The 25,841-nt window shown below is 40.0% G+C and overlaps 1 protein-coding gene across 5 annotated transcripts in view; it reads left to right on the top strand.

Moving 5' to 3' along the window:
* flncb (filamin C, gamma b (actin binding protein 280)) overlaps positions 1–22,812 on the top strand; it is an 81,307-nt gene extending 58,495 nt beyond the window's left edge. For 2 of the 5 annotated variants that reach the window (XM_060890015.1, XM_060890017.1), the window contains 26 exons: positions 464–626; positions 793–953; positions 1,755–1,922; positions 2,564–2,687; positions 2,817–2,973; positions 6,956–7,145; positions 7,293–7,316; positions 7,417–7,664; positions 8,104–8,196; positions 8,496–8,595; positions 9,394–9,534; positions 9,633–9,761; positions 9,852–10,025; positions 10,232–10,393; positions 11,238–11,441; positions 12,564–12,716; positions 14,080–14,202; positions 14,524–14,754; positions 14,932–15,201; positions 15,316–15,453; positions 15,580–15,695; positions 16,085–16,217; positions 16,349–16,525; positions 20,092–20,310; positions 21,375–21,581; positions 21,824–22,812. In XM_060890015.1, coding sequence (XP_060745998.1) covers positions 464–626; positions 793–953; positions 1,755–1,922; positions 2,564–2,687; positions 2,817–2,973; positions 6,956–7,145; positions 7,293–7,316; positions 7,417–7,664; positions 8,104–8,196; positions 8,496–8,595; positions 9,394–9,534; positions 9,633–9,761; positions 9,852–10,025; positions 10,232–10,393; positions 11,238–11,441; positions 12,564–12,716; positions 14,080–14,202; positions 14,524–14,754; positions 14,932–15,201; positions 15,316–15,453; positions 15,580–15,695; positions 16,085–16,217; positions 16,349–16,525; positions 20,092–20,310; positions 21,375–21,581; positions 21,824–22,011 — 4,193 coding nt within the window. In that variant the 3' untranslated portion in view covers positions 22,012–22,812. Of the gene's footprint in view, positions 1–463; positions 627–792; positions 954–1,754; positions 1,923–2,563; positions 2,688–2,816; positions 2,974–6,955; positions 7,146–7,292; positions 7,317–7,416; positions 7,665–8,103; positions 8,197–8,495; positions 8,596–9,393; positions 9,535–9,632; positions 9,762–9,851; positions 10,026–10,231; positions 10,394–11,237; positions 11,442–12,563; positions 12,717–14,079; positions 14,208–14,523; positions 14,755–14,931; positions 15,202–15,315; positions 15,454–15,579; positions 15,696–16,084; positions 16,218–16,348; positions 16,526–20,091; positions 20,311–21,374; positions 21,582–21,823 lie in introns of all 5 variants that reach the window. The other 3 variants (XM_060890016.1, XM_060890019.1, XM_060890020.1) reach the window with 2 other exon arrangements.
* The last annotated feature ends 3,029 nt before the right edge of the window (positions 22,813–25,841 follow it).

Raw genomic sequence — 25,841 nt, 5'->3', positions numbered from 1 at the left:
AATGCTAATTAACAGAGATGGGGGACTCGAGTCATATGACTTGACTCGAGTCAGACTTAAGTTGCAAATTTGAGACTTGAGGCTTGCTTGACAAATATTAAAAAAGACTCGACTTGACTTTGACTTGACATTCATGACTTGAGACTTACTTGTGACTTGCACATGTGTGACTTACTCCCACCTCTGCTAATTAAGTGCATAAACTGGATATTCATTAGAAACAAAATGACTGGACATGAGTACAAATAAAAAAGCTGTTTGTATTTGTGATCACAATTTAAAAGAAGGCTCTATTTCCTAAAAGCACAGATTACACTGAAGTACAGATTACAGTGATATGGTAGCAATGTATATTGTATTAACAGCTGCAGTCATGGAGTCAGTTTCCTTGTCATAAACAGGCATAATTACACCAACCAGCTCTGCACAAATATTAACATGCTCTGAATGTGTGTACGTACAGGTGTGCACCTGATCGAGGTGTTGTATGATGACGTGCAGGTTCCTAAGAGCCCGTTTAGAGTGTCAGTAGCTGAAGGCTGTGACCCGAGTCGTGTGCGGGCGTACGGACCAGGTCTGGAAGAGGGTCTCGTTAACAAATCCAACTGCTTCACCGTGGAGACCAGGTACATATTTTATTTGGACTTATTATTGAGTTTTCTCATCATATATTAGCATATATTATGCTATCAAGCCTGCTAGATTATGAAAATAAGAGTTAAAAAGGTTAATAACATAAAAAGTTATTAGGGCTTGAAATCTGGCAAAGCATCTGTCCGTTTTTGTTTGCAGGGGTGCTGGTACAGGTGGCCTGGGCTTGGCCATCGAGGGCCCGTCTGAGGCTAAGATGTCCTGTAAGGATAATAAAGATGGCAGTTGTAGCGTGGAGTACATTCCCTTCACTCCTGGAGAGTATGATGTTAACATCACATTTGGAGGCCTTCCCATCCCAGGTGGGATTTTTCACTGCAGGATTTGTGAATTAAAACTTCAGTCTCAAAGCTTTCTTTTGCTGTTAAAATATTTTTGTAGATTAACCCAAGAGCAGGGTAATAAAATTCAGATAAATCAGTATTAGTTAGTAATAGCTTTAGAGCTGTATTAGGTTTATTAGGTTTACACTACTAAAAGAAACAGTTTTATATAGAACCTAATATGGTTCTCTCACTTGCGTCAGATATGAGGCATTTGAAAATGGGGCCATTATGAAGGGTTCATTAAAATGAACCCAGTGGAGTTGTTTGACTTAAAGTTTGATGGCAATTTTAGAATTCTTCTTTCTTCTTCTTCTTCTTCTTCTTCTTCTTCTTCTTCTTCTTCTTCTTCTTCTTCTTCTTCTTCTTCTTCTTCTTCTTCCAACAGCATTGTCATGAAAATATTGTCTATAGTATTAATAACAGCGAACACATCTTCCTCTTACTGAATTGTTTCTATTATTTCAGATTTAATTATGTAATGAATTTAATTAACTATTTGATTTTTTCTAGAAATCTGTCATTCATAAACCTAAATTCAAAACATCTTGCAGACGTGTCTACATGTAGATGCAATTCCAAAAATTAATGGCGCTGATTCTACTTTATGTATTCTTTGAATTCTAGAACTGTTTTAGTATAAAATATACTAAATTATACTATATTATTTCTCCCCAAAGGTTATATAAGCTAATGTTTTGGGGGAAAATAACCTCAAGGAACCTTTTTTCGGGATTGTAAGAATGTTTCAATCGCATGTCGGATGTTTCTACCACACAGGCAGTCCATTCAGAGTCCCAGTTCGAGAACTGGTGGATCCCAGTAAGGTGAGGTGTTCTGGCCCAGGCCTGGGAAATGGCGTACGAGCTCATGTTCCACAAACCTTTACTGTGGACTGCAGTAATGCTGGCTTGGCCCCACTAGAGGTTTTGCTCTATAGCCCGACTGGTAAAAGCTCACTTCACCCAAACCACACACTAAATTCATACATAGATACCTTTGTCAAATAATGTATGACATTATGTCATGGGTTGCGTAGTATGCTAAAGCTTAGTATGTGGAACATTACTCAAAAAGATCATTTCCGTAATCAGACATCCAAGTAACAACAAACCCAACAAATCATAAACTTAAAAGAAATATCATATATTGACTTACAATCTTCTTCATGTTGAAGAATCCAAGATCCAATGACGTATACAGTACCAACATGTGTTACACATTACAAGAGCCTCAGCGGTGTTAATAGAAGCTATTAAACATTGGGGGGTGGGGGTGCTGCTAAGGAAAAAAAAACACTTGTGAATCTACTTGAGAAAACATTTTAAAGAAAAAAAATCTTTTTGAAACATAAAAACTTTAAGCCCAAATCTCATCATTACGGTCAAAATGTCACACACTGTGCTTGTCATTTATTCATATTAAAGGTGGCGATAGTTTTGGAGCTAACACCTTGCATTATCTTACACTAAAATTTTGTAGATTTAACCTAATCCTTCAATAAACATAACAATTAATCGTTTAAAAAAACTTATATAATCAATCAAAACTATAATTGATCTAATCATTTCAATACTTCACCTCTGTAGGAGCGACAGAGCCGGTTAGCATTACAGACAACGGTGATGGTACTCACACTGTGATGTACACCCCCTCCAAGGACGGGCCTTACACCGTTTATGTCAAATATGCTGACCAAGAAGTACCACGCAGGTACGATACACTCCTATTCGCACTCTAATCATTACAATTACACCATTACTCAAATGAACAGTTTCCTCATGTCCACTAATCTAACAAGACTTTAACACCATTGCGTTATCATTCTTTGGTTTGTACCAGTCCCTTTAAGGTAAAAGCCCTGCCTGCTCATGATGCTAGTAAAGTTCGTGCCAGCGGACCTGGTCTGAACGCCGCTGGGGTCCCTGCAAGCCTTCCAGTAGAATTCACCATCGATGCCCGTGATGCTGGTGAAGGACTCCTTACTGTCCAAATCCTGGTGAGCCACATGATTGAGTCTTAGCTTTATTCTTCAGACACTTTTTTTTACTAAAATTCATTACTCCTGCTCCACATCTTGAACTTTGACCCCAACTGCAGGATCCGGATGGGTGCAGGCGCGAGGTCTCTGTGTATGTGGAGGACTGGGGAAGGAGGGTGTGGGACAGCCATATAGTAAAGGGCACCATCCCCTTCTATATTCTTAAGAAAGGCTGTGTAAGGCCTGTTTTAGGCTCTTTCTTTTTCCGGCCACTTCACCGTGTCTGACGTCTTCCCCCCTCCTTCCCTTACCTCCTCTCCCTGCTTTTTTGAGCCTCCATACCCTAGATCCCTAGATCCCTATACTTTTACCTCTTGTAGTCTAATGCAGACTTCTTGAGTAGTGTATCACTTGCCATAAGGCATGTGAGAAACACACAGAAGCTAGTTTTACCTTTGCCCCTTTTCCACAGAGGCAGTTTGAGTGCTCGTTCGGAGCCAGAGCCTAATTTAGAACCAGTTATTTCTTTTTCGACACCTAAAGCACTGACTCTGAACCAGGAAAAGTGGTTCTTAAGTAGCACCAAAACGTTGCTGGTCTAGACTTAAGAACCGCTTGCGTCAGGGGCTGTGGGCGGGGTTACTGTGACAAACGAGAACGTTGTTAGCTCCATTTTTAAATCATTTTAAATCAGGATTCGCCGCGTTTTGGATGCCAATGTAGGTTCGCAAAGCCATGAGCATTAACAGTAAAGCAACATCCGCCATTGTTGATGTTGTGTTTGTGTTTGCCTCTGCTGCACTAAAGTTGCTGGGAAAGATGAGATGTACTGTATATCGTGACGTAAGTCTCGGCTCTGTGATGGCTCTCTAGTCCATGGAAAGGCAAACCGGTTTTTAGAAGGCTCGCCAGTGGAACCAACTTCGAACCAGCACCAGCACTATCTCTGAACCAGCACCCGGTTCTTTCTGGTGGAAAAGGGGCACTTGTGAATCTTCATGTCATTGTACCTCTAAACCTCGTAATCCTTCATTTTCTTAGTAAACACTCTTAGAAATAACATTTAGAGTTCAGCTTAACAAGTGCACATACAGTTCAATGGATATGGGGAGTTATAGTTCAGTAAAAGGGCTCAGAATCAAGTATCATGCCTTATACAAAACATGAAATGGCCGAAATTTCACTCTTGTACCCTACATTCCTCGGTCACTTGTACACAACACACTGCTTTATTCCCATAAATTCCCATAAATTCCCGTAAAGTTTCCAATTTGGAATATTTCCAAAATTCCCCAGATTAAGTTCCTGTGGAAAGTTTCCGGAAATTTACCGGAAATTTACAGGAAACTCCTCCCCTTTGCAACCCTATTCCCAGTTTGGTCACCTTACAATTTTCACCTACCGTCCTGCTCTCTGACATCATCCAACAGCAACAAACCTGGTAGTAGGAGGGTTAACACCTGCTTCTTTTGTGACACGTCAAACCTTTCAGCCACATATTTTTGAACTGCTGCATCACAGCGCAGCTTAACACACTTTGAGTAGAGCACTATGAGTTTAATTCAATTCAATTCAGTTCAATTGAATATTAACTGTATAATGCTTTTAACTTGAAAATGGTCATAAAGCAGCTTTACAGGAATATATAAATTCAGGATATAAATGATCAATTTTACGTTTAAATGTATTCTTAATGAGCAAGCCAGAGATGACAATGGCAAGGAAATATTTTCCCTCTTCCTCACAAATGAGCTCATACTGTAGACTCAAGATTTTCTAGTGTTGCTGTGACTTATGGGAGAAATAGAGCATCGTGTCTTCCAACCATGTCGGTATTCAATCTCGCAGTCTCGTGATATTAAGGTGCCTGCATTTAGTTCAAGTTCAAGTTCAACTTTATTTGTATAGCACATTTACAAACAGCCACATGGCTGACCAAAGTGCTTCACAGTGCGTTTCACATACACACACACACACTTAAGAATACACACATGCACAAAGTAGTTCAAGAAACTAAAATAAGAATTCTTAAAAAAAAATATATGTATATATGTAAATATATATAAAAATCAATAAATAATAAATAAAATAACCAGTGTAAAAGAAGGTGAGATAAATAAATCCATAAACCGGATATAAACAGACATAAACCCCTGGGCAAATCATGAAAAGGCTAGAGAAAATAAGTGGGTCTTTAGCATGGACTTAAAACTAGATATGGTGGGTGCCGTCCTAATCTCTAGTGGCAGGGAGTTCCATAGTCTAGGACCGGCCACAGAAAAAGCACGCTCTCCTCTACGCTCTTCTATTTACTGTTGCGCAACTTGGGATCCCAATTTGTAAATTTTGTTGAATAATCAATGAATGACGTCATAATTTGTATCAGTTTATACGGTTCATCCGTTTATCCGAACAATAACAATATATCGCCTGCTCTTGTCATTCCCTCAACTGGCTTCTCCTTTTTCTTAATCTTTCTTAAAATTTGAAGTCAGTAGGACAAAATTCAGAAACAAAAACTGAAAAAAACTGTCTGTTACAAACAGTGCAGACACAAGAGATTTCCTCCGAAATAGCTAAATAAACATCTCCTTACTCCTTAAAACTTCAACAGTTATAGTGTAGATCTAAGTCTAGGTACCCTGTGTGGCTTGTTACCATAGAAACGGTAACATATTAGCGCGAGTATTGAGAATTCAACAGCGCTGTGGAATCTGAACTTCTCCAAAACTAGTTTGTTCAGTTTTGTAAAAACCTTTTCTTGCAGTTGCTCCCTGCTTTAAAGATATTTTTATTTTGACTGAAATAGTGCTAATTATATACATTTTGATTGCAGATTTCTGTAACTGTTAACATTTATTTATGCATTTACTTTAAACCTTAAAATTGTTGTTTGTTTTCTGTTTCAGTAAATTCGGTACATAAAAAAGGCAGTAATTGACTAATTTAATAATTACACATGCTGGACACTTGTATCAGTGTCAGCTTCAGTACTTTTTGTTCTGTGAAGCTCTCTGGATTAGCGGATGACAGAAAATATGTAGTTTAATTTAGCAAACTCCTTAATTTTTTGTAATATTCTACCTCTGCTGGTCTCTGTGGACTGACACTCCATTGAGTTTGATCTAATTATTCAATGTGGTTTTCATTACATAACGCACTAATAAAAAAAGCTTTGCTCCCTAAAACATATTTTATACTATTTTTATTGCTTTTTTTTTAAAAAGTTGGTAGTTGGGAAGTAAAGCTGTAGATTTATGTATCAATGAGCCAGAGCCATGTTTAGCTTGATGCTGTTTGATATTTGGGTTTCACACTGATCTTAACTCCGGGTTATCGTTGTTCTAATCCTGCTGTTATCCCCAGCTAGAGGAACGTTTCACATTTGTAATGTAGAAACAGGGTCAGTACTGCATTTTTTTCAGGCTAATGAAACCGTGATCTAATGCAGATTTAGCAGTGCTTTTGCAATTTGGTGCCACATTGTGTCCAACTTATCGTCACAGCTCCATGCTTAGCAGCAGAATCCTAATCAGAATTATTGCGCTTCATCCTCATGTCACTCTTTATACATTCACAACACTAGCAAAATATTCAAGTTTTGTTTTTCTTTTATCTTTTTGTCTTTGTTTTCTTACCTTCGTGCATCTCAGGAGGATTTAAGCATCCAGGAGGGATTTCCATGCTGACATTTACATTTTTTTCACACTGATAAAAAAGCACAATTTTTTATCACAAATCACATATTTAAAGCTGTTGCATGATGTACTGTATTTATCCAGTCATGGTTGTTGACCAAGCAAATACACAAATAAAACATGTTAAACGTTTACCGTATGAATAGCCAGGATTCATTGTTAACCACAGGTAAAGTATAAGCAGTGTGAAAAGTCACATAACATAACCCAGGATTCAGTTACAATGACCCAGAGTTATTTTAAGTGTGAAAAGCCCTCACAAATGACATACTTGCTTGTTAAACTCACTGTGTTTTAAATAGGATCCAGAGGGAAAGCCAAAGAAAGCGAACATCAGGGATAACAGAGATGGAACCTACACAGTGTCCTATGTGCCTGACATGACAGGACGCTACACCATCACTATCAAATATGGCGGAGACGAGATTCCGTTCTCTCCATACCGCATCCATGCGCTGCCCACCGGAGACGCCAGCAAGTGTTTGGTTACAGGTTAGCATCTGATCAAATCTGAAAATTTCCGCTTGCTTCGGTTATGCTATAGACTTCACATGATTATGAAATAAACGTCAATCAATGGAATTTAATTACTAACTACTAATACTGAATTGCCTGCATTTTTGTAATATTTCCTTGCAGTCTCCATTGGAGGTCATGGCCTGGGTGAGTAGTTCAACACTGAACATTTATCCATAGACTCCATATTGTGAAACAAAGTCATTCTCGTATTATTATCCATAATCAAACATTAAATCCCGACCAGGCTCTGGACTCGGACCCACCATTCAGATTGGTGAGGAAACCGTCATCACTGTAGATGCAAAGGCTGCTGGGAAAGGAAAAGTCACATGTAAAGTGTCGACCCCCGACGGTGCTGAACTGGACGTGGACGTGGTCGAGAACTCAGACGGAACGTTCGATATCTACTACACGGCACCAGACCCGGGGAAATACATCATCACCATCCGCTTTGGAGGAGAGCACATCCCCAACAGCCCTTTCCATGTGGTGGTGAGCACTTGCTGCATTATAGAGAGTCAAGATGTGTCAGGATGTGAACTGGTACAACAGATCAGACCTGCGGTTTGTGCTCTAGTACAGCTTCAGAACCATTCGAAACCATCTGTGAAGTAATGAAGTATTTGGGTTAGCGTATGTAATGTCTTAGGGTCTGGAATAGAAAAAGATGGACTGATTGGAACTATGTGATTGATAACCAATGCTCAACACATTTCGACCAATCAGAATCGAGTATTAAACAGCGCTGTATCATCAAGCGAATCTAAAACTACAACCTACTGTACACCTTGCAACTTCAGGAGATAACTGTAACTGTAACTGAGAGGATTATTTGTGTACTAGGGCCATGTTGATTAGCTTGCAACAATGTGAGATAAAATGCATGAGAGTGGATTCAGCCAACTAACCATGTGACTTCCTCCATCTCCAGGCGTGTGATACCGTTCCTATAATAGAGGAGCCGTGCGATAAAGTGCAGTTACAGCAGCCCTACTCGCCTTACCAGGGCTACTCCCCTCACTGGGTACACATTTAAAGCCCTCTCCACAACTTTCCTTTATACAATCTCCATCCCATACATGTACTCCTTTTTTTTTTTTAACCCCTCAGCCATCCTTTCCATCCATCTTCTCTTCAAAATCACTTCAGCTGCAACATTTCAGCTGCAGTTCATCCACCTCAGTCAGCATTTCAACTGAAACCTTCTTGACTTCTTTTGTGCATGGCTTTCTTGTTTCTGTTGACTACGATGCTCTCAGATGGTTTTTTGACACACAATTCTTACTTGTTACTGACGCTTATATGAAACGGTTTCTGTTTTAGGCCACAGAGGAACCCGTGACAGCCATGAATGGCATAGAGCCGATGCTTCGACCCTTCAGTCTTGTCATCCCGTTTACGGTGCAGAAAGGAGAGATCACAGGTTTGATCCGAGCGTAAAATATTTAAAACCATTCGCTTCGACTAGATGATATCCTGTTATCAGCTCTAAATTATTGCCACCCTTAATGAAGTATACAGTATTACCATGCAATGAGTGATAGTTTGAGCTAAAGCAGCTAAATGCAAAAACATGATAACACTCTAAGGACCACATATAAGGGTTTAACATAAATCCTGCTTGGTTAAAATGACTATTAGTTGCATTGTTAGTTTTAATAACATACAAATCATTATTGAAAACCCTTTATACTGTACAAATAACTGAGCATTAAATAATCAACTATATGTACTTATTTTGGAGTTAAAAAAACCTATTTGAATTTTTAGACACAATCAGGTTTTGGGGGAAAATTAGTGGTGAGTCATGATTTTAATATATATCTGTTGTTGGACATAATTTTCTACATATGTTTTAGATAGAAAACATTCACTTATTTTTAGGAAGCACTTTATCCTGGTCAGGGTTGCAATGGTGCTTATCCAGGGAACATTGGGGTGAGGTGGAAATACATCATAGGACGGGATGTCAGTTCATTGCAGTGCACCATACACACACACACACACACACACACACACACACACACACACACGGTTTTGGGGGGTGGGAGGAATCCAGAGAACCTAGAGGAAACCCATGAACATCAGGAAAACTGACAGTAACCCAGAGCTGTTTTTTTAACAGTATACAATTGTAATATTTTATCAAAGACTCAAAAAAAAAAAATAGCTTAGTTCATGTAGCACCAGAAGAATGACTGTATCACTGTGTGCTCTTCAGGTGAGGTACGAATGCCTTCTGGGAAGACAGCCAGGCCTCACATCACCGACAATAAGGACGGCACGGTGACGGTGAAATACGCCCCCACTGAGAAAGGCCTACACGAGATGGACATCAAGTACGATGGCAACCACATACCAGGTGATAAAGCACTTTTTCATTGAGCGATATCTCTGAGTTTGTGTCATCATTTTGTTTCAAAACTGTGAACCTCTGTATCTGTTAACTTCCTTTGACAGGAAGTCCACTGCAGTTCTACGTCGATGCCATAAACAGCGGTCATGTGACTGCTTATGGGCCTGGTCTGAGTCACGGCATGGTTAACAAACCTTCGATCTTTACCATCGTCACCAAGGATGCAGGAGAAGGTGTTTTCTTAACTACTGTAAAGGTTTGATTTGGAGAATTGTTTTCTGTCGCTTTCTTCATTATTCAGGTGCTGTTTTTCTTGGTTTCAGGTGGACTGTCTCTGGCAGTAGAAGGTCCGTCTAAAGCAGAGATCAGCTGTAAAGACAATAAAGACGGCACCTGTACTGTCTCCTACCTGCCCACTGCACCAGGAGACTATAACATCCTGGTCAAATTTGATGACAAGCACATTTCTGGGAGCCCATTTACAGCCAAGATTACAGGTATGTGTGTAAAACACTTCAAGTATCACAGCTCAAACCACAGCACACAGTTGTTGATCTGTTTTCTTAGAACAAAAAACACCAGTTATGTTTTATCTGTTATGTATTTTGCAAATTTTATTAAACCCTCCGCATTTCCTTTCTCTACATCCCTCTTCTCGATATCCTTTCTTATCCTTATCCGTCCTGCTCTTTCTTTTGCGAAGGAGATGACTCCATGAGAACCTCCCAGTTGAACGTGGGCACAGCGACAGATGTGTCCCTAAAGATAACAGAGACGGACCTGAGCTCTCTCACCGCAAGCATCCGAGCGCCGTCTGGTAACGAAGAGCCCTGTCTGCTCAAGAGACTCCCTAACCGTCACATCGGTGAGCAAACATGCTGAACCTTTACTCTCTTCTCTCTTTTAGTGTCTTTTAATGTTTGGCTTTGATTTCTAATGTGGGAACAGTTGTAGGAATTTTAGCCCTCAGTCTTTGTAAATAACTTTTTTACCAGAGAAACAAAAAAAATATAATGTGCACCTATTTTGTTGTGTTTATATTCAGCAATTAATGTCTTTGTTATGTCCCACTACACAGTGGTGCTTAATATAAAGCTCAAATGAAAGTAGACACTCAGGGCTTTGAGTATTTGTTTTCATAAGTATTTTTATTTATCTAGCCAACTTGAGACAGTATAGATCCATAGAAAGTAAACATCTCACCCAAAAATGGTGAAATCAAACCATTTCTGCTCAACTACTAAACTTTTGTGTAAGGTTATCCAACAGAGGAAAAACAAAGGTCTCACACTGAAAGCCAACAGAATTCTGACTCATTTTATGTGAGATAAAATAATTTGTAATTTATTTTATTAATTTATTCAATAATTTGATTTTAAACCTCACTTTCAGACTTGATGCCTGATATCAATCTTATTTTTTTTAAATGAACCCGATTTATTTTCGACACACGTTTTGGACTGTGATTAAGTGCTAGCGGAATGATTTGAGCTCTAATTTCTAACGCCAATTTTCTAAATCTGGTACATAATCTTACTTTTGGGAATATTTTTGGCTGCTTTGTGTCCATCAACCCCATTAGAAAATAAACAAGATGCAAAAGCACATAAACACGTTTTATATCACTTCACTCCTTTACTTCTCGAGGTTTGATGCTTTGTTAATGATCAGCTCACGGAGGAATCGTCTTCTCTCTGTTTTCTCCTCAGGGATCTCCTTCACTCCTAAGGAAGTCGGCGAGCACGTTGTGAGCGTGAAGAAGAACGGCAAACACGTGACCAACAGCCCCTTCAAAATCATGGTGGGGCAGTCGGAGATCGGAGACGCCAGCAAAGTGAAAGTGTTCGGAAAAGGTCTGGTGGAGGGACACACCTATGAGGTGGCCGAGTTCATTGTGGACACCAGAAACGCAGGTGAGAGTCGATATTTCAATTGGCGAGTCACAAAATCGGGGGCACGGTGGCTTAGTGGTTAGCACGTTCGCCTCACACCTCCAGGGTTGGGGTTCGATTCCCGCCTCTGCCTTGTGTGTGTGGAGTTTGCATGTTCTCCCCGTGCCTCGGGGGTTTCCTCCGGGTACTCCGGTTTCCTCCCCCGGTCCAAAGACATGCATGGTAGGTTGATTGGCATCTCTGGAAAATTGTCCGTAGTGTGTGAGTGCGTGAGTGAATGAGAGTGTGTGTGTGCCCTGCGATGGGTTGGCACTCCGTCCAGGGTGTATCCTGCCTTGATGCCCGATGACGCCTGAGATAGGCACAGGCTCCCCGTGACCCGAGGTTGTTCGGATAAGCGGTAGAAAATGAGTGAGTGAGAGAGAGTCACAAAATCATAATAGGTTGAGATATAAAGATTAAATTGAACAAAGTTTACATTTAAGCAAAGATGAAATGTAATTATTAATATTAAAAAATATATCTGCAGCCTTCTTTGCATTTTACTCAAATTACAAAGTGCCTTGTATATAAATTAATTAATTAAGCTTCCAAATAGTCAGGTACAGTATGTCTACTGTCTAGATGTTAGGACTAATATAAAAAAGTAAAAAGAATAAAAAAGTTAAGTGCTCAGGATGGGCTATACTGCTTCAAGAAATCAGCAAGAACTTAATAGGCACTGTTTATAATTATATGATCAAACTTTGGGGGTTTCCTCTGGCGGCTCTGGTTTCCTCCCTCATGTGTTGTAGGCTGACTGGCAACACTAAATTGTCCATAGTTTATGAATTTGTGTGTGAGTGAGAGTGTAAAGTGTCCCTTTTGATAGGCTTCAGACTTTCTACAACCCATTTTAGGGGATATCTAAAAATATTGCCTAAAAAAAATTAAAATGCGTCAGAACGGCAGGAGGCCTAAACCAGAACTTTGTGGGATGCCATACTGCACTTTTAAATTCTAGGCAATGAATACTATGAATATTTATATCTTCTAACACTTATGTACAGTATATATATATATACAACATTTTCTGAGCAGGTCTCCTAATTGTTTAATTGTAGCAGTGTTGATAATGCTGAATATCTCTCCATTGTCTTTTAGGTTATGGTGGTCTGGGTCTTTCTATCGAAGGTCCCAGCAAAGTGGATATTAACTGTGAAGACATAGAGGATGGGACATGCAAAGTTACCTACTGCCCTACAGAGCCAGGCACCTACATCATCAACATCAAGTTTGCGGACAAGCACGTGCCAGGTACAGAACACAACACTCATTTACTTTAACCCTTTGTACCTGTACACTGGAGTTTCATTTGTATGGGACATTTTTAGTAAGTATTAACAAACTAACTATTTTAGCGTTGCATGTCTGATATAAAATCAGTCAGGACTGCGTTGGCTTTCAGTGTGACACGTGTTTTTCCGTCTATACATCTAACCTTACGGGAACACCTTCAGATTTTAGCTGCCTACGACCAAAGACTTGGGGCATCTCAGAGAGCAGAAATGGGTTTGATATCACCATATACTTTTTTTGAATAAAATTGTTTATTTTGTTGGAAAAAAAACCAAAAATACTTAGTATTAACTACACATTTTTACCCCCAAAGTATATTGGTCTACCAGTTGGTACCATATCATCTCAGGGAGTTTTTTCCTCACCACTTTCAGCTCAGGCTTGCTTATTAGAGAAAGTTCTTAGAGATATTAAGTAACTTAATTTTAAACAGTACATTTTTAAAAATTAGATTTTAGTCTGTTTCCATACTTCTGTAAAGCTGCTTTGAGACAATGTGAATTGTTAAAAGTGCTATACAAATAAATTTTATTGAAATCAATTAAGGGGGAACGGTGGCTTAGTGGTTAACACGTTCGCCTCACACCTCCAGGGTTGGGGGTTCGATTCCCACCTCCGCCTTGTGTGTGTGGAGTTTGCATGTTCTCCCCGTGCCTCGAGGGTTTCCTCCGGGTACTCCGGTTTCCTCCCCCGGTCCAAACACATGCATGGTAGGTTGATTGGCATCTCTGGAAATTTGTCCGTAGTGTGTGATTGCGTGAGTGAATGAGAGAGTGTGTGTGCCCTGCGATCTGTTGGCACTCCGTCCAGGGTGTATCCTGCCTTGATGCCCGATGATGCCTGAGATAGGCACAGGCTCCCCGTGACCCGAGTAGTTTGGATAAGCGGTAGAAAATGAATGAGTGAGAGTGAGTGAGTGAATTCAATTAAAATGCAATGCACATTTCAAGCAAAGCCACTACACCAGGAAAATGAAGTGACATGGAAATACATGCCACATGACATGCCACAATTTAAAGCAATGCATTGCCTTCACATCACTTGATGTCTGCATGGTACTGCTGTTTATTTGTGTCAGAAATTACTCATTTCCTGTTATATCGCATTTCACTTTCATCAGTTGCAACCAAAAGCTCTCTTTTTCAGCCTTCATTCACTCTGAAGCCTTACTATAAAACTGTCATGTATTGTAGACACAGCCAGAAATAAAACATTGTTACACTGAAGCGATTTGATACCTTATAAATGCTACGTATATTGGACACGTGGAGAAGGTGAAGAGTTTGGGGTTATTTGTGATGTGTTGTGAAACTCTCTGCAGGAAGTCCATTCACAGTGAAGGTGTTGGGGGAGGGCAGGATGAAGGAAAGCATCACCCGGAGAAGGCAGGCTCCATCTATCGCTACTGTAGGCAGCACCTGTGACCTCAACCTCAAAATCCCAGGTGAGGTTTAGTTACTGTATATCTAAACTGAACCGTTTAGGGGTTACAGAATTATAAGCTTAATGTGGGAAGCAACAAATGACTTTGGAGGACAAGTACTATTTTCCTTTACCTTATTCCATCTGTCACAACGCCTGTGCTTTGTTTCTACCTTTTCTAAAGAGAGCCAATATGATTTAAAAAAGAGACACTGAACTAAAGTAAATGCAGCATGCAAGGTTTTCTCGCTGTCCTGATTTCCTCTTGTCTTACCGCTTTTTCCTCTCTTTCTCTCTCTCGCTCTGGCTTTCCTCCCTCTCTCTGGACCCGTGCGTCCTGCAGGAAACTGGTTTCAGATGGTGTCGGCCCAAGAAAGGCTAACGCGCACCTTCACGCGCAGCAGCCACACATACACGCGCACCGAGCGCACTGAGATCAGCAAGACACGGGCAGGAGAAACCAAGCGTGAAGTGCGTGTGGAGGAGAGCACGCAGCTTGGAGGAGATCCCTTCAGAGACGTGTTTGGAGGCTTCATGGGGCCCTTCAGTGGCGTCCAGTCACGCCAACCTGAGGGTGTGTGTGTGTGCCCGGGAAGGGGGGTTATGGATGAGAGGGGTCACACATCTCTTGTGGCATAAGTGTGAACTTGGGTTTATTTACCTACAAACCAAACCTATCCAAATCCAAAAACCATCCTTACATACTGTAATTCTCTCTCTCTCTCTCTCTCTCTCTCTCTCTCTCTCTCAGGTGAGAGTAGTACTCAGGAGATGACGGCTCAGGTGACAAGCCCTAGTGGAAAAATGGAGGATGCAGAGATCATCGAGGGTGAAAACAGCACCTACAGTGTTCGCTTTGTTCCCCAGGAGATGGGCCCTCACACTGTCAACGTCAAATACCGCGGCCAGCACGTTCCCGGCAGCCCCTTCCAGTTCACAGTAGGTCCGCTCGGGGAAGGAGGAGCTCATAAAGTGCGTGCAGGTGGTACCGGTCTCGACCGAGGAGTAGCAGGAGTTCCAGGTGTGTTAAGTGCACTTGCTTGATGTTGACTTATACACGATTAATTAAACACTGCTCCATTCAGGCTTTGTAAATAGTTTCACTTAAACTGCTTCATATGTGCCTGTCTTGTAGCGGAGTTCAGTATCTGGACACGTGAAGCAGGTGCCGGTGGTTTATCTATCGCTGTTGAGGGACCCAGTAAAGCTGAGATCTCGTTTGAAGACAGGAAGGACGGCTCCTGCGGTGTGGCATATGTGGTCCAAGAGCCTGGTAAGATGTAATAAATACAGGATCACAACCCGTCACCTTTTCATTTGATCCTTATTTGTAAATACGTTGATCCAGTGTGTGAATGAGATTGTTGATTGTTGAAGAACGGATTTTGATGATTGACAGGTGACTATGAGGTGTCAATCAAATTCAACGATGAGCACATCCCAGACAGTCCGTTCATCGTTCCCATAGCAACTCTTTCCGACGACGCCCGAAGACTTACAGTTACTAGCCTCCAGGTGGGTTTTTCTCTCTCTTGTTCTTTCTTTCTTTTGCACTCACTCAGAGACACATATATGACCAATATGACCAATGACCAATTGAGTACACAAGGTTAATAAACCATTTAGTGATGATTTAAGGTGCAGGTTACGGTTAAGCATGTAAGGCAAGACTACTTTCAATGTTGGTATATGACACCATGTGACACCCATGTAGCCACTTCTCCTATAACAAGTAACAACTCAAAGGAATAAAAACCCTGTCCTAATCTTTTTCTTCACTGCAACTGAGAGGAACCCATGTGTACCTTCGAGTCATAAACCAATCCCTTATAAGTCCAAAAAAAAGGTTGTATTTTTGTTGTACAGCAGTAAAATATATTTATCACTGGTCATTTTTCTTACAGGAAACAGGTTTGAAAGTGAACCAGGAAGCGTCGTTTGCAGTGCAGCTGAACGGGGCAAGGGGTATGATTGATGCCAAGGTTCACACACCTTCTGGTGCAGTGGAGGAGTGCTACATCACAGAACTAGACAATGGTGAGCACACAAACTCACACACACTCACACACACACACATACACACACTCACACAAACACACACACTGAGCACACACACACACGTACACTGAGCACACACACACTGAACACTGTATCTCCCTTCTCTGTAGACAAACATGCAATTCGCTTCATCCCACGTGAGAACGGTGTTCACTCCATTGATGTGCGCTTCAATGGAAGCCACATTCCTGGTAGCCCCTTTAAGATCCGCGTGGGAGAACCAGGACAAGCCGGAGACCCAGGCATGGTGTCTGCTTTTGGCCCAGGACTGGAGGGAGGAACTACAGGTAACCAAACTCACTTACTCACACACAACACAAACGCAATCTTATATCAAATGCATCAGGAGCCGTGTATCACGATATAAGTGAGTGTAATTAGGGCCTGAGCACCGAATGGTGCGAAGCCCTATTGTTTTTCCTCGGGAGTATTATTTTTTTTTTTTTTTTTTTTTTTTATTTTTTTTTTTCCCACACATTGGCCAATTGGGGTCCCTTAACATGCTCGAAAACTCTTGAAATTTGGCACACACGTCAGAGTCGCGCGACACTAGGATTGGACAAAGGTTGGAATACGGGCGTGGCAGGGGGGCTCTGTAGCGCCCCCTGTAATGCAAAAACAAACATTGGTGCACAGATCGGGCAATTATGTACGCACATGTACGAGAGTTGGTACGCATATAGATCTCATCGACCCGAACAACTTTCGCGCTCTAAACTATGAGCTCCGCCCAACAGGAGGTCGGCCATTTTGGATTGTTTTATAAGTGCATGCGGTGAACTTTTAAATACTCCTCCTAGGGAATTCATGCGATTGACATCAAACGTTGTGAACATGATGCCAAGACATTGCACTTGCTAAATTGCGAAGGGATTTTTGATATCTCGAACGGTGCTGCCATGGCGAGGCGACAAAGTTATGGCGAATTCAGAGAAACAGGAAGTGTCTAATATCTAAAGCAAAAAATGTCTTATTGGGATGACACGCGGTGTGTATGTTCGGCCAAGGATTCCGATCGCATCGATGTGCTTATTGTGAATCTCGGACATAGCGCCACCAACAGGCGCCAGGAAGTGTGTCAGTCACAACAGTTGCATGTGGTGAACTTTTAAATACTCCTCCTAGGGAATTCATGCGATTGACACCAAAAGTGGTGAACATGATGCCAAGACATTGCACTTGCTAAATTGCGAAGGGATTTTTGATATCTCGAACGGTGCTGCCATGGCGAGGCGACAAAGTTATGGCGAATTCAGAGAAACAGAAAGTGTCTAATATCTAAAGCAAAAAATGTCTTATTGTGATGACACGCGGTGTGTATGTTCGGCCAAGGATTCCGATCGCATCGATGTGCTTATTGTGAGTCCCGGGTATAGCGCCACCAACAGGCCCCAGGAAGTGTGTCAGTCACAAAGGTGGATTTTTTCACAGTTGCATGCAATGAACTTTTAAATACTCCTCCTAGAGGATTCATGCGATTGACACCAAAAGTGGTGAACATGATGCCGAGACATTGCACTTGCTAAATTGCGAAGTGAGTTTCGATATCTCGAACGGTGCTGCCATGGCGAGGCGACAAAATTATGGCGAATTCAGAGAAACAGAAAGTGTCTAATATCTAAAGCAAAAAATGTCTTATTGTGATGACACGCGGTGTGTATGTTCGGCCAAGGATTCCGATCGCATCTATGTGCTTATTGTGAGTCCCAGGTATAGCGCCACCAACAGGCCCCAGGAAGTGTGTCAGTCACAAAGGTGGATTTTTTGTCAGCTTCATGCAGTAAACTTTTAAATACTCCTCCTAGGGGATTCATGCAATTGAGACCAGACTTGGCCAACATGGTGCAGAGATATTGCAGATGCGAAATTGCGAACGGATTTTTGATATCTCAAACACTGTTCTCATGGTAACGTGTCAAACTTTACTTTCTTTTTCAGGCATATTTAAGTCTTTTGGCGTGCTTAGATTAACTTGAAATTTGACACATACATCACATTTGTCGGCTGTTAAGTGTGGACAAAAAGGTCAGACAAAGGTGTGTCTCTTAAGTGGCTCACTAGCGCCCCCGTTTGTCTAAAATGTGGGGTTTCATTTACCTACAGTCCCCAAATGGGTCAGTAACAACATAAAATAGTCCACTGATATTTACCCACTTGATGCACTTGCCCACCGTGCATTGTTTTCTGGAAGGCACCGTATAGCGATGAACAAACGTGCGAAGGCCCGTCATCGCTGCTTGCAGCTATATTAGTTTGCTTACATCAGGAAATACAAAGTGTATATTATACTAGAGCTGAATATACAAAAGTTGAATAACTTTCTATTAAAGCAGCTCTAAAAATAGTTCCAGTGTTAAGATAAATCACAGGATTATATTAAGGCTTTATTGTGACAGTTCACAGGGACATGAATGGTGGATTTAAAAAGTTTTATGTACGGTAAAAAAAAAAAAGTTTCCAGTCAGCGTTCAGAGAACACTCTGAAATGTGGCACATTGCACTTTTTGGTTTATCAACTTCACTGGTGTGAAAAAATTGGGAGCTGGTGAGGTGATGACTTTTTATAATGAGGTTTATAACTGCTATAACATAAACGGTAAGAGAAGCCACCTGCTTTATGGATGTTATGCAGTATTACATGCAACTATGACATAATAAAATATGATACCTTCTAATTTAAGAAACTTGACATTATTTTTAAGACTCAAGAGATAAGATTCAATATATTATTTGTCACATACAGAGATATATAAAGTATTCAACCCACGATGGAACATAAACCCGACCTGCTCGTTTTTGGACAGTGCATATAAATAAATTAATTAATAAAAAAATAAATAAAAATAAGGACAAATCAAAACAAACTGAACAAAATGGAATATTGATGTGCAAATATGTTTACATGTAATAATGTAATGTAGCAAATGTGCAGCTGTGTCGCATGTAGTATCAATAAAAAGTGCAGTGTGCAGAGTGTCAGTGGAGTTGTAGAGTCTTTATGAGCTCTGTAATGTGGACATGTCTGTAATGAGGAATCTAATGACCTGAGGGAAGAAGCTCTTCCTGATCCTCTGAGTTTTCACCATCAGACTACTTGAGAGGACTTCAGGATGTGTGGTTATTAGAAAACAATCAACTTCACGTGGTAACAATAACTCATAACGCAATGAACAACACTACAGGCTCTAGTATAATATCCATACTGGGAGTAATAATGTGTTATAGAATATATCATCTATGGGCTATTTTTAAACGCGAGCCTGTTTTGCTGTACAGTGTGTGATGGAAAATTTTACTAAGAAGTTTTTTTTTGTGAATTTCTGACCTTCTGTGTGTGTGATTAGAAGTTGTTTTTGATTAGAAATTGTTATTACCGGAGATAGTTTGTGTAAAATATTAGAGTGTCAGAATGATCTGGAGACAAGATGGTGAGACTCAGGTTCATAAACAACTTAGGCAGACCTAGGTAAGGGTAAGATTATCCTGATCAGGAGCCGATCAGACGTTGTGCATCCAGCCAATGATTAATGTTTTCCATGTGTTTGAATCATCTCTATAAAATCTCAGTGTAACAAATGATCGGGGCTCCAAACTCTCTCATGCTACACGAGGAGCGTTGGGTCCAGTTGCGCAGCGGCAACAATTATTGTAAACAATTATTGTTTACAATTGTAAACCTTTTTACTCTTGCTCATGCTTACCAGTGTGCTATTTTCTCAAACTTTCCACAAAAAAAAAACAAACAAACAAAAAAACAAAACAGCAGACATAGATTGATGTTCATGCTAGGAAATATTTCCTTTTTTGTTCAGTACTGAAAACGTATTGTTTCTTTTCTTTCCTTCTCTCACAGGTGTGCCCTCTGAATTCATTGTCAACACAGTCAATGCTGGAACCGGAGCTCTCTCCGTCACCATTGACGGACCCTCCAAGGTAAAGATGGACTGCCAAGAGTGTCCTGAGGGTTACAAGGTCATGTATACACCCATGGCTCCCGGCAGCTACCTTATCTCTATCAAATACGGTGGACCACAGCATATCGTCGGCAGCCCGTTCAAAGCTAAAGTCTCTGGTGAGACATTATGTTGTAAAAATGTATTTACTTTATGTTTAGTATAAGAAAGAAAATGTTGTTTTTTTTTTTTTTTTGGTGTTTGTGGTCCGTGCTATTGGTGTTTGTGGTCTTAGCACTTCCTGTGTAACTCTAATCTGTCTGTAGAGTTAAATAAAGCTGAATTAGAGTTTTTCCTGGAAAACGCTTAAATGTGTGAAAGAGAAAGAAAGAAAGATGATGAAGAACATGAAAAAATGACAAAACTTTATAATACTAGGAACATTTACATGCTAGTTTTTGCTGACAGAATGTACCCTAGGTCACACCTGTGAATAATTAAACAATACTATTATTTACAAACACAGGACAAATATCTAATATATACGTCTAGTTTAATTCCTTGTAGCTTTTTCTTCCTCTATAACACGATTATAACAGGCCACCAGTTTGTGAGTGTGAAGGCATATATAATATTATAATATGTAATATTATAATAAATATACAACATTTAGGCAAAAGTTAGCTGGCAACCATTGTAATAGTTTCAACTACACCATAGTTTACACCTGATGCTATCTGGCTTGCTAACAACCTTGTGATTAGCTTTAGGCTACTGGTTTACACAGCGGAACATTCTGATATAAATAGTGAAGCTGGCTTGTGTTACTTAAAATGTTAGCTTCGAAACTTTGTAACTGGTTTCCACAATATACAAGTTTACCTATGGTTAGCTAGCTTACTATTGATATTAGATACAGAGTCTACAGAGCAGGATAATGGTAGCTACGTTGCTGGTAAAACTGACCAATTTTTTGTTTACTAGTAGCAAGTTAAACTTAATCCCACAATCTATTTACTAGAAGCTAGCTAATTTTATTCTTGTTAGCTATGTCATGTAATTAAAAACCAAGCACGCTAAGAGTACTGTGAGAAAGATGGCCATCTTATCTTATACAGGTCAATGTGCATTTCTGTGAGTTATTTTATCACGGAATCTGTATAATATTGTCATATAACTTTAGAAATATAGAAACTATACTTGTCTCAACAACAAACCTGTCTCTATTTGTCTCTGTGTGTAGGTCCACGTCTGTCTGGGGGACACAGTCTCCATGAGACCTCATCTGTGCTAGTGGAGACCGTCACTAAGTCATCCACCATGGCTGGTTCTTTTGCCTCTTTGCCCAAATTTTCATCTGATGCCAGCAAAGTGGTGTCCCGAGGGTCAGGTCTCTCTAAAGCCTTTATCGGCCAGAAGAACACCTTCACAGTAGACTGCAGTAAAGCTGGTGAGATGACCAAACCTGTCTTCAATCCTATCCCACAGAAACCAGTAGTGAAATTCCAATATAATTGTCGCTTATAGTCACAGATGTATCATTGCACTTCTGTGCTCCTACAGAAGGTTGTGCAAAAAGTTTCTACACCGCAAGAAACTATAATCAAACCATAACTGACTAAGCTAAAAAAAAATTAAATGGTGGTAGGAACTTTTTATTATTCTATTAATAAATATGATTTCATTTTGCAGGGACAAACATGCTGATGGTGGGTGTGCACGGGCCAAAGACTCCGTGTGAAGAGGTCTATGTGAAGCACATGGGTAACAGGATGTATAATGTCACATATACAGTCAAGGAGAAAGGAGACTACATCCTCATCGTCAAATGGGGTGATGAGATGGTGCCCGGAAGCCCCTTCCATGTCACAGTGCCTTAATATGGACTTACCCCACAGTCCCTCTCTCTTATATCAGAGACTTGGTTGTCTGTCCTGAAGGAAAGACAGCACTCACTGACAGTGCCAAAATATTTCACATATTTCTGTCTCACCGTTTGATCAGCAATCGAGACGACACATCACATCAGTGTATTGCTTAGTTTCCGTGCCAAACACGCAGGCTACATGTTCGCGTGCTATCCACTCGCTGTTTTTATAAGATCATTGATTCATCAGTGTTATTTCCGTGGCTCTTTTTTTCCTGCTAATAGTATTTTTTGTACTTTCTATTTTTGTGATGCTAGAGAATGTATGTGAAGTGAGTGAATGTCTAAACAGCCAAATAGATTGATGTGCTATTAAAAAATATAAATATCTGCTTAAACATCAAGTACCCTAAAATGACTGAAGCCACTTCCACTTTTATTTATTTAGTCCACTTTCTCTCTTTCCTCCACAACACATCTTATATTTGGGAGAAATGAAAGGTCCTCAGTTTTAAGGCTTTAGTCCTTGGTTGAGAGGAGAAACATGGCTCCAGATTAAACTCATCCTGATTTTTCCTTGCTGTGCCTTCTGACAACATTGCATGATCTGGCAAGAGAGACTTTTGTACCACTTATCATGGGAATGTTTGAAAAACCCATAGATGTTTAAGCAAAGCAGTATTAATGAGTGCCATTTTATAGTGATTTTATATGGATGAAATAAGTGATGTGTATGGAAACAACTTACCCTGTTTGTTGATTCTGTGCAGGTATATTAAAATTTTATTTGCTATTTTGCCATTCAAAAAAATTACACTGGTTGTATTATTATTATTATTATTATTATTATTATTATTATTATTATTATTATTATTATTATAACAAAGTTTTAACCGTTTGAAGTTTTTCATTTGAAATAAAATGCCCCCTGCTGGTCAATAGGTGAATTCAAATATCAAGATTGCCTCAAGGCCAAAATACACCTTGATCTGATTGACAAGCATTAACAATAATGATGCAGTCCCTTGCATAAGTATTTACCCCCATTAACTTTTCCAAATAATTTAATATTTTAACCTGACACTGAAATGACACTGAGATGATTAGGAACTATCCTTGGTTACTATCTTAACAAGCAAGGAACAAACTTCTGAGACAGTAAAAATAAAGAAGCAGCATTTATTTTGTCACATATACAACACAGCACAGTGAAAATTCTTTCTTCACATATCCCAACTTTGGAAATTGGGGTCAGAGCGCAGGGTCAGACATGATGGAGAACCCCTTGAGCAGTGAGAGTTAAAGGCCCAACAATGGCAGCTTGGCAGTGCTGGGGCTTGAACCCCAATCCTCTGATAAACAACCACTTAGTAACTCAAGTTAGTAACAGGATATGGAGGGCATAATTCAGAGAAAGAAACATCCCAAGGACAACCCTCAATATTATGTTACCGCAACCATGTTTCAGGAGGGTACATTTGGAAGGAGTCTCCAGTGTCAGTACTTTTGGGGAACATGGATGGTTGTAAGATCAGAACTAACTTCACAAATCTGAAACTTTACACAACTTATAAATAGAAAATTCAATTCCTGTCGTATAAGGGAAATAAAACAGCTATATAATCGACATAAGGTCTGTAATTGTAAATCTGTCCACATCACACCAACCTGTGTTTGATCAGTTTCGTACATTTTGGACACACAAGGGTTTATATATGTAAAACATGGTAATCAACGGGCAAACTGAACACAGGTGAGACAGGTGGCACACGAGGTGAGCAACCAATGACAAGACAGGTAGAGAGACATGGTTAACATGAATAAACTTACATTCATCAATGTAAACGAAAACTCATTACAACACGGAAGTCCACCATAGAGCTGTGGAGGACTCATGACAATAACTCTACCCTATTTTAACCTGTTAATACATATTGAACAGATTAATATGATTTTTTTAGCCACTTGGATTGGAATATTAACGAGGCTATATCATTTACTCTGTTATTTTGTAACATAACAGGCCGCTCTGCTACACGGAAATCAGGTTTAATGAAAAAGTGCAAGTGGTGAATGCCTCACGGATAACGTGCTTATTTGTGATGAAGATGTAAATGTTTGAGGCATAGAACCTCAGTGAATTAAATCACATATTTCTGCCACAAAAGCCAAAGAAGGAGCGAGGGAAGAGATGATTAGATACGAGATTTGAGAAGCACATCTTCTAATACAAAACGGCTTCACACCTGAGGCATGGATTGCACAGGTGTTGAAACTAGACACTAACTTGGAAGAAGAATGAATGCCTCCATTTTCTAACGCATATAATATCTTGCTGTGTAAGTTCTGTACTTATTGTTTGCTGTTTAGTCTGTGGGAAGTGTCTGTATTTTAAGCTCCACATCATCCATCTGGAAGGTCTGAGGTTAATGGAGGTGACTGGTTGGCGTATCAGAAAATGCGATCGGCTGTGTTGGGAAACAAGACAATTTGAGGACCGATTGTGGGCACGATGGTGATAACAAATAACTTTCAACTGCAAGACTGCCGACATACATAACAGACACACATGTACAGTGTGTATGTAGAAACAGAGGCAATGTGCATGTGCAGCATAAGAAATGCTAAGGAACAATACAGAATGCAGCAGGAGCCTCTAACTGATGCAGTATGATGAATACAAGCTCCGTTAGACAGTTAGGTGCAAAATTGATGGTAAATTATAATAAACACACACACACACACACACACACACACACACACACACACACACACACACACACACACAGAAACAGCCAATCTCTCAGGAACCTATCCTGAGAATGCTGGGAGTGAGAACAATGGGAATACACCCTGAGCTGAACACCATGTCCTTCCATACACACAATCAATCCATACACACATCTTAGCTTAGGTGGAATCTTAAGTCTCCATTAGTGAACAGTTGATAATGTCAACACAATTGACTTCATTTTAAAACTGAAATTAATTACCTGATTACACAATTGCACTTTTTGACCATACAATACACAACAACAGGGAAATGATTTATTGTCACTATCTTGTGTCACGCAGATGAGGACGTGTTCCCTATTGAGTCTGGATCATCTCAAAGCTTCTCAACATGTGAGATCCAACATTCCTTAAATCGTCTCAGGAAGTTTGTCTAGCTTTCCTCACAACGGTCACACAAATGGCTTACTCGTTAGATATAAATAAAAAACATCCAGAATTTATATATTTCTGTAAAACTGTTTTTATCACTGACCATTGTTACGTGCTATACAAACTGAATTGTGGCGAATGATCTCATGTTATATTCAGTTTAGTGTAGAAACTTTAGGGCTTGTCATTACTCTAATTAGGGCTCCTATAGTAATCCTTTAATAATGAATATCATAATGAAGGGCCAGTATTATAACGAAGATCCTTTCAGCTACTGGACTGAAAATTGATAGTCGCTCACAATTTTGGAAATTTAAAGAATGCGTGAATTGCTTATATACACTCAAAAAACTTAAGGCCAGAGGTTTATACTGGATTATGAGTTATAGCCACAAATTGGTCCAAGCACCAGCTGCAAATAGTGTCTCTATGTACTGATTTACAAGGCTATAGAAAACTCAGAACTGGCGAGGTGCAGTCATGTTGTTTAAATAACTCAGTAATCATTAGTAATACAAATACAGATTCATCAAAATGATGTGGAACCAAATCACCTGATTTGTGAAGATACCCCAAACATCCCAGGACCGCTTAGCAAATGTATGTTCCTCATGTCATCCAGATGAGGACGGGTTTCCTTTTGGTCTCTGGTTCTTCTCAAGGTTTCTTTCTCATATC

The sequence above is a fragment of the Tachysurus vachellii genome, chromosome 16 (genome assembly GCF_030014155.1).
Source record: "Tachysurus vachellii isolate PV-2020 chromosome 16, HZAU_Pvac_v1, whole genome shotgun sequence".
Classification (NCBI taxonomy): Eukaryota; Metazoa; Chordata; class Actinopteri; order Siluriformes; family Bagridae; genus Tachysurus; species Tachysurus vachellii.
Note: the sequence above shows the minus strand (reverse complement) of the source record. Positions and strands in the feature narration are given on the sequence as shown.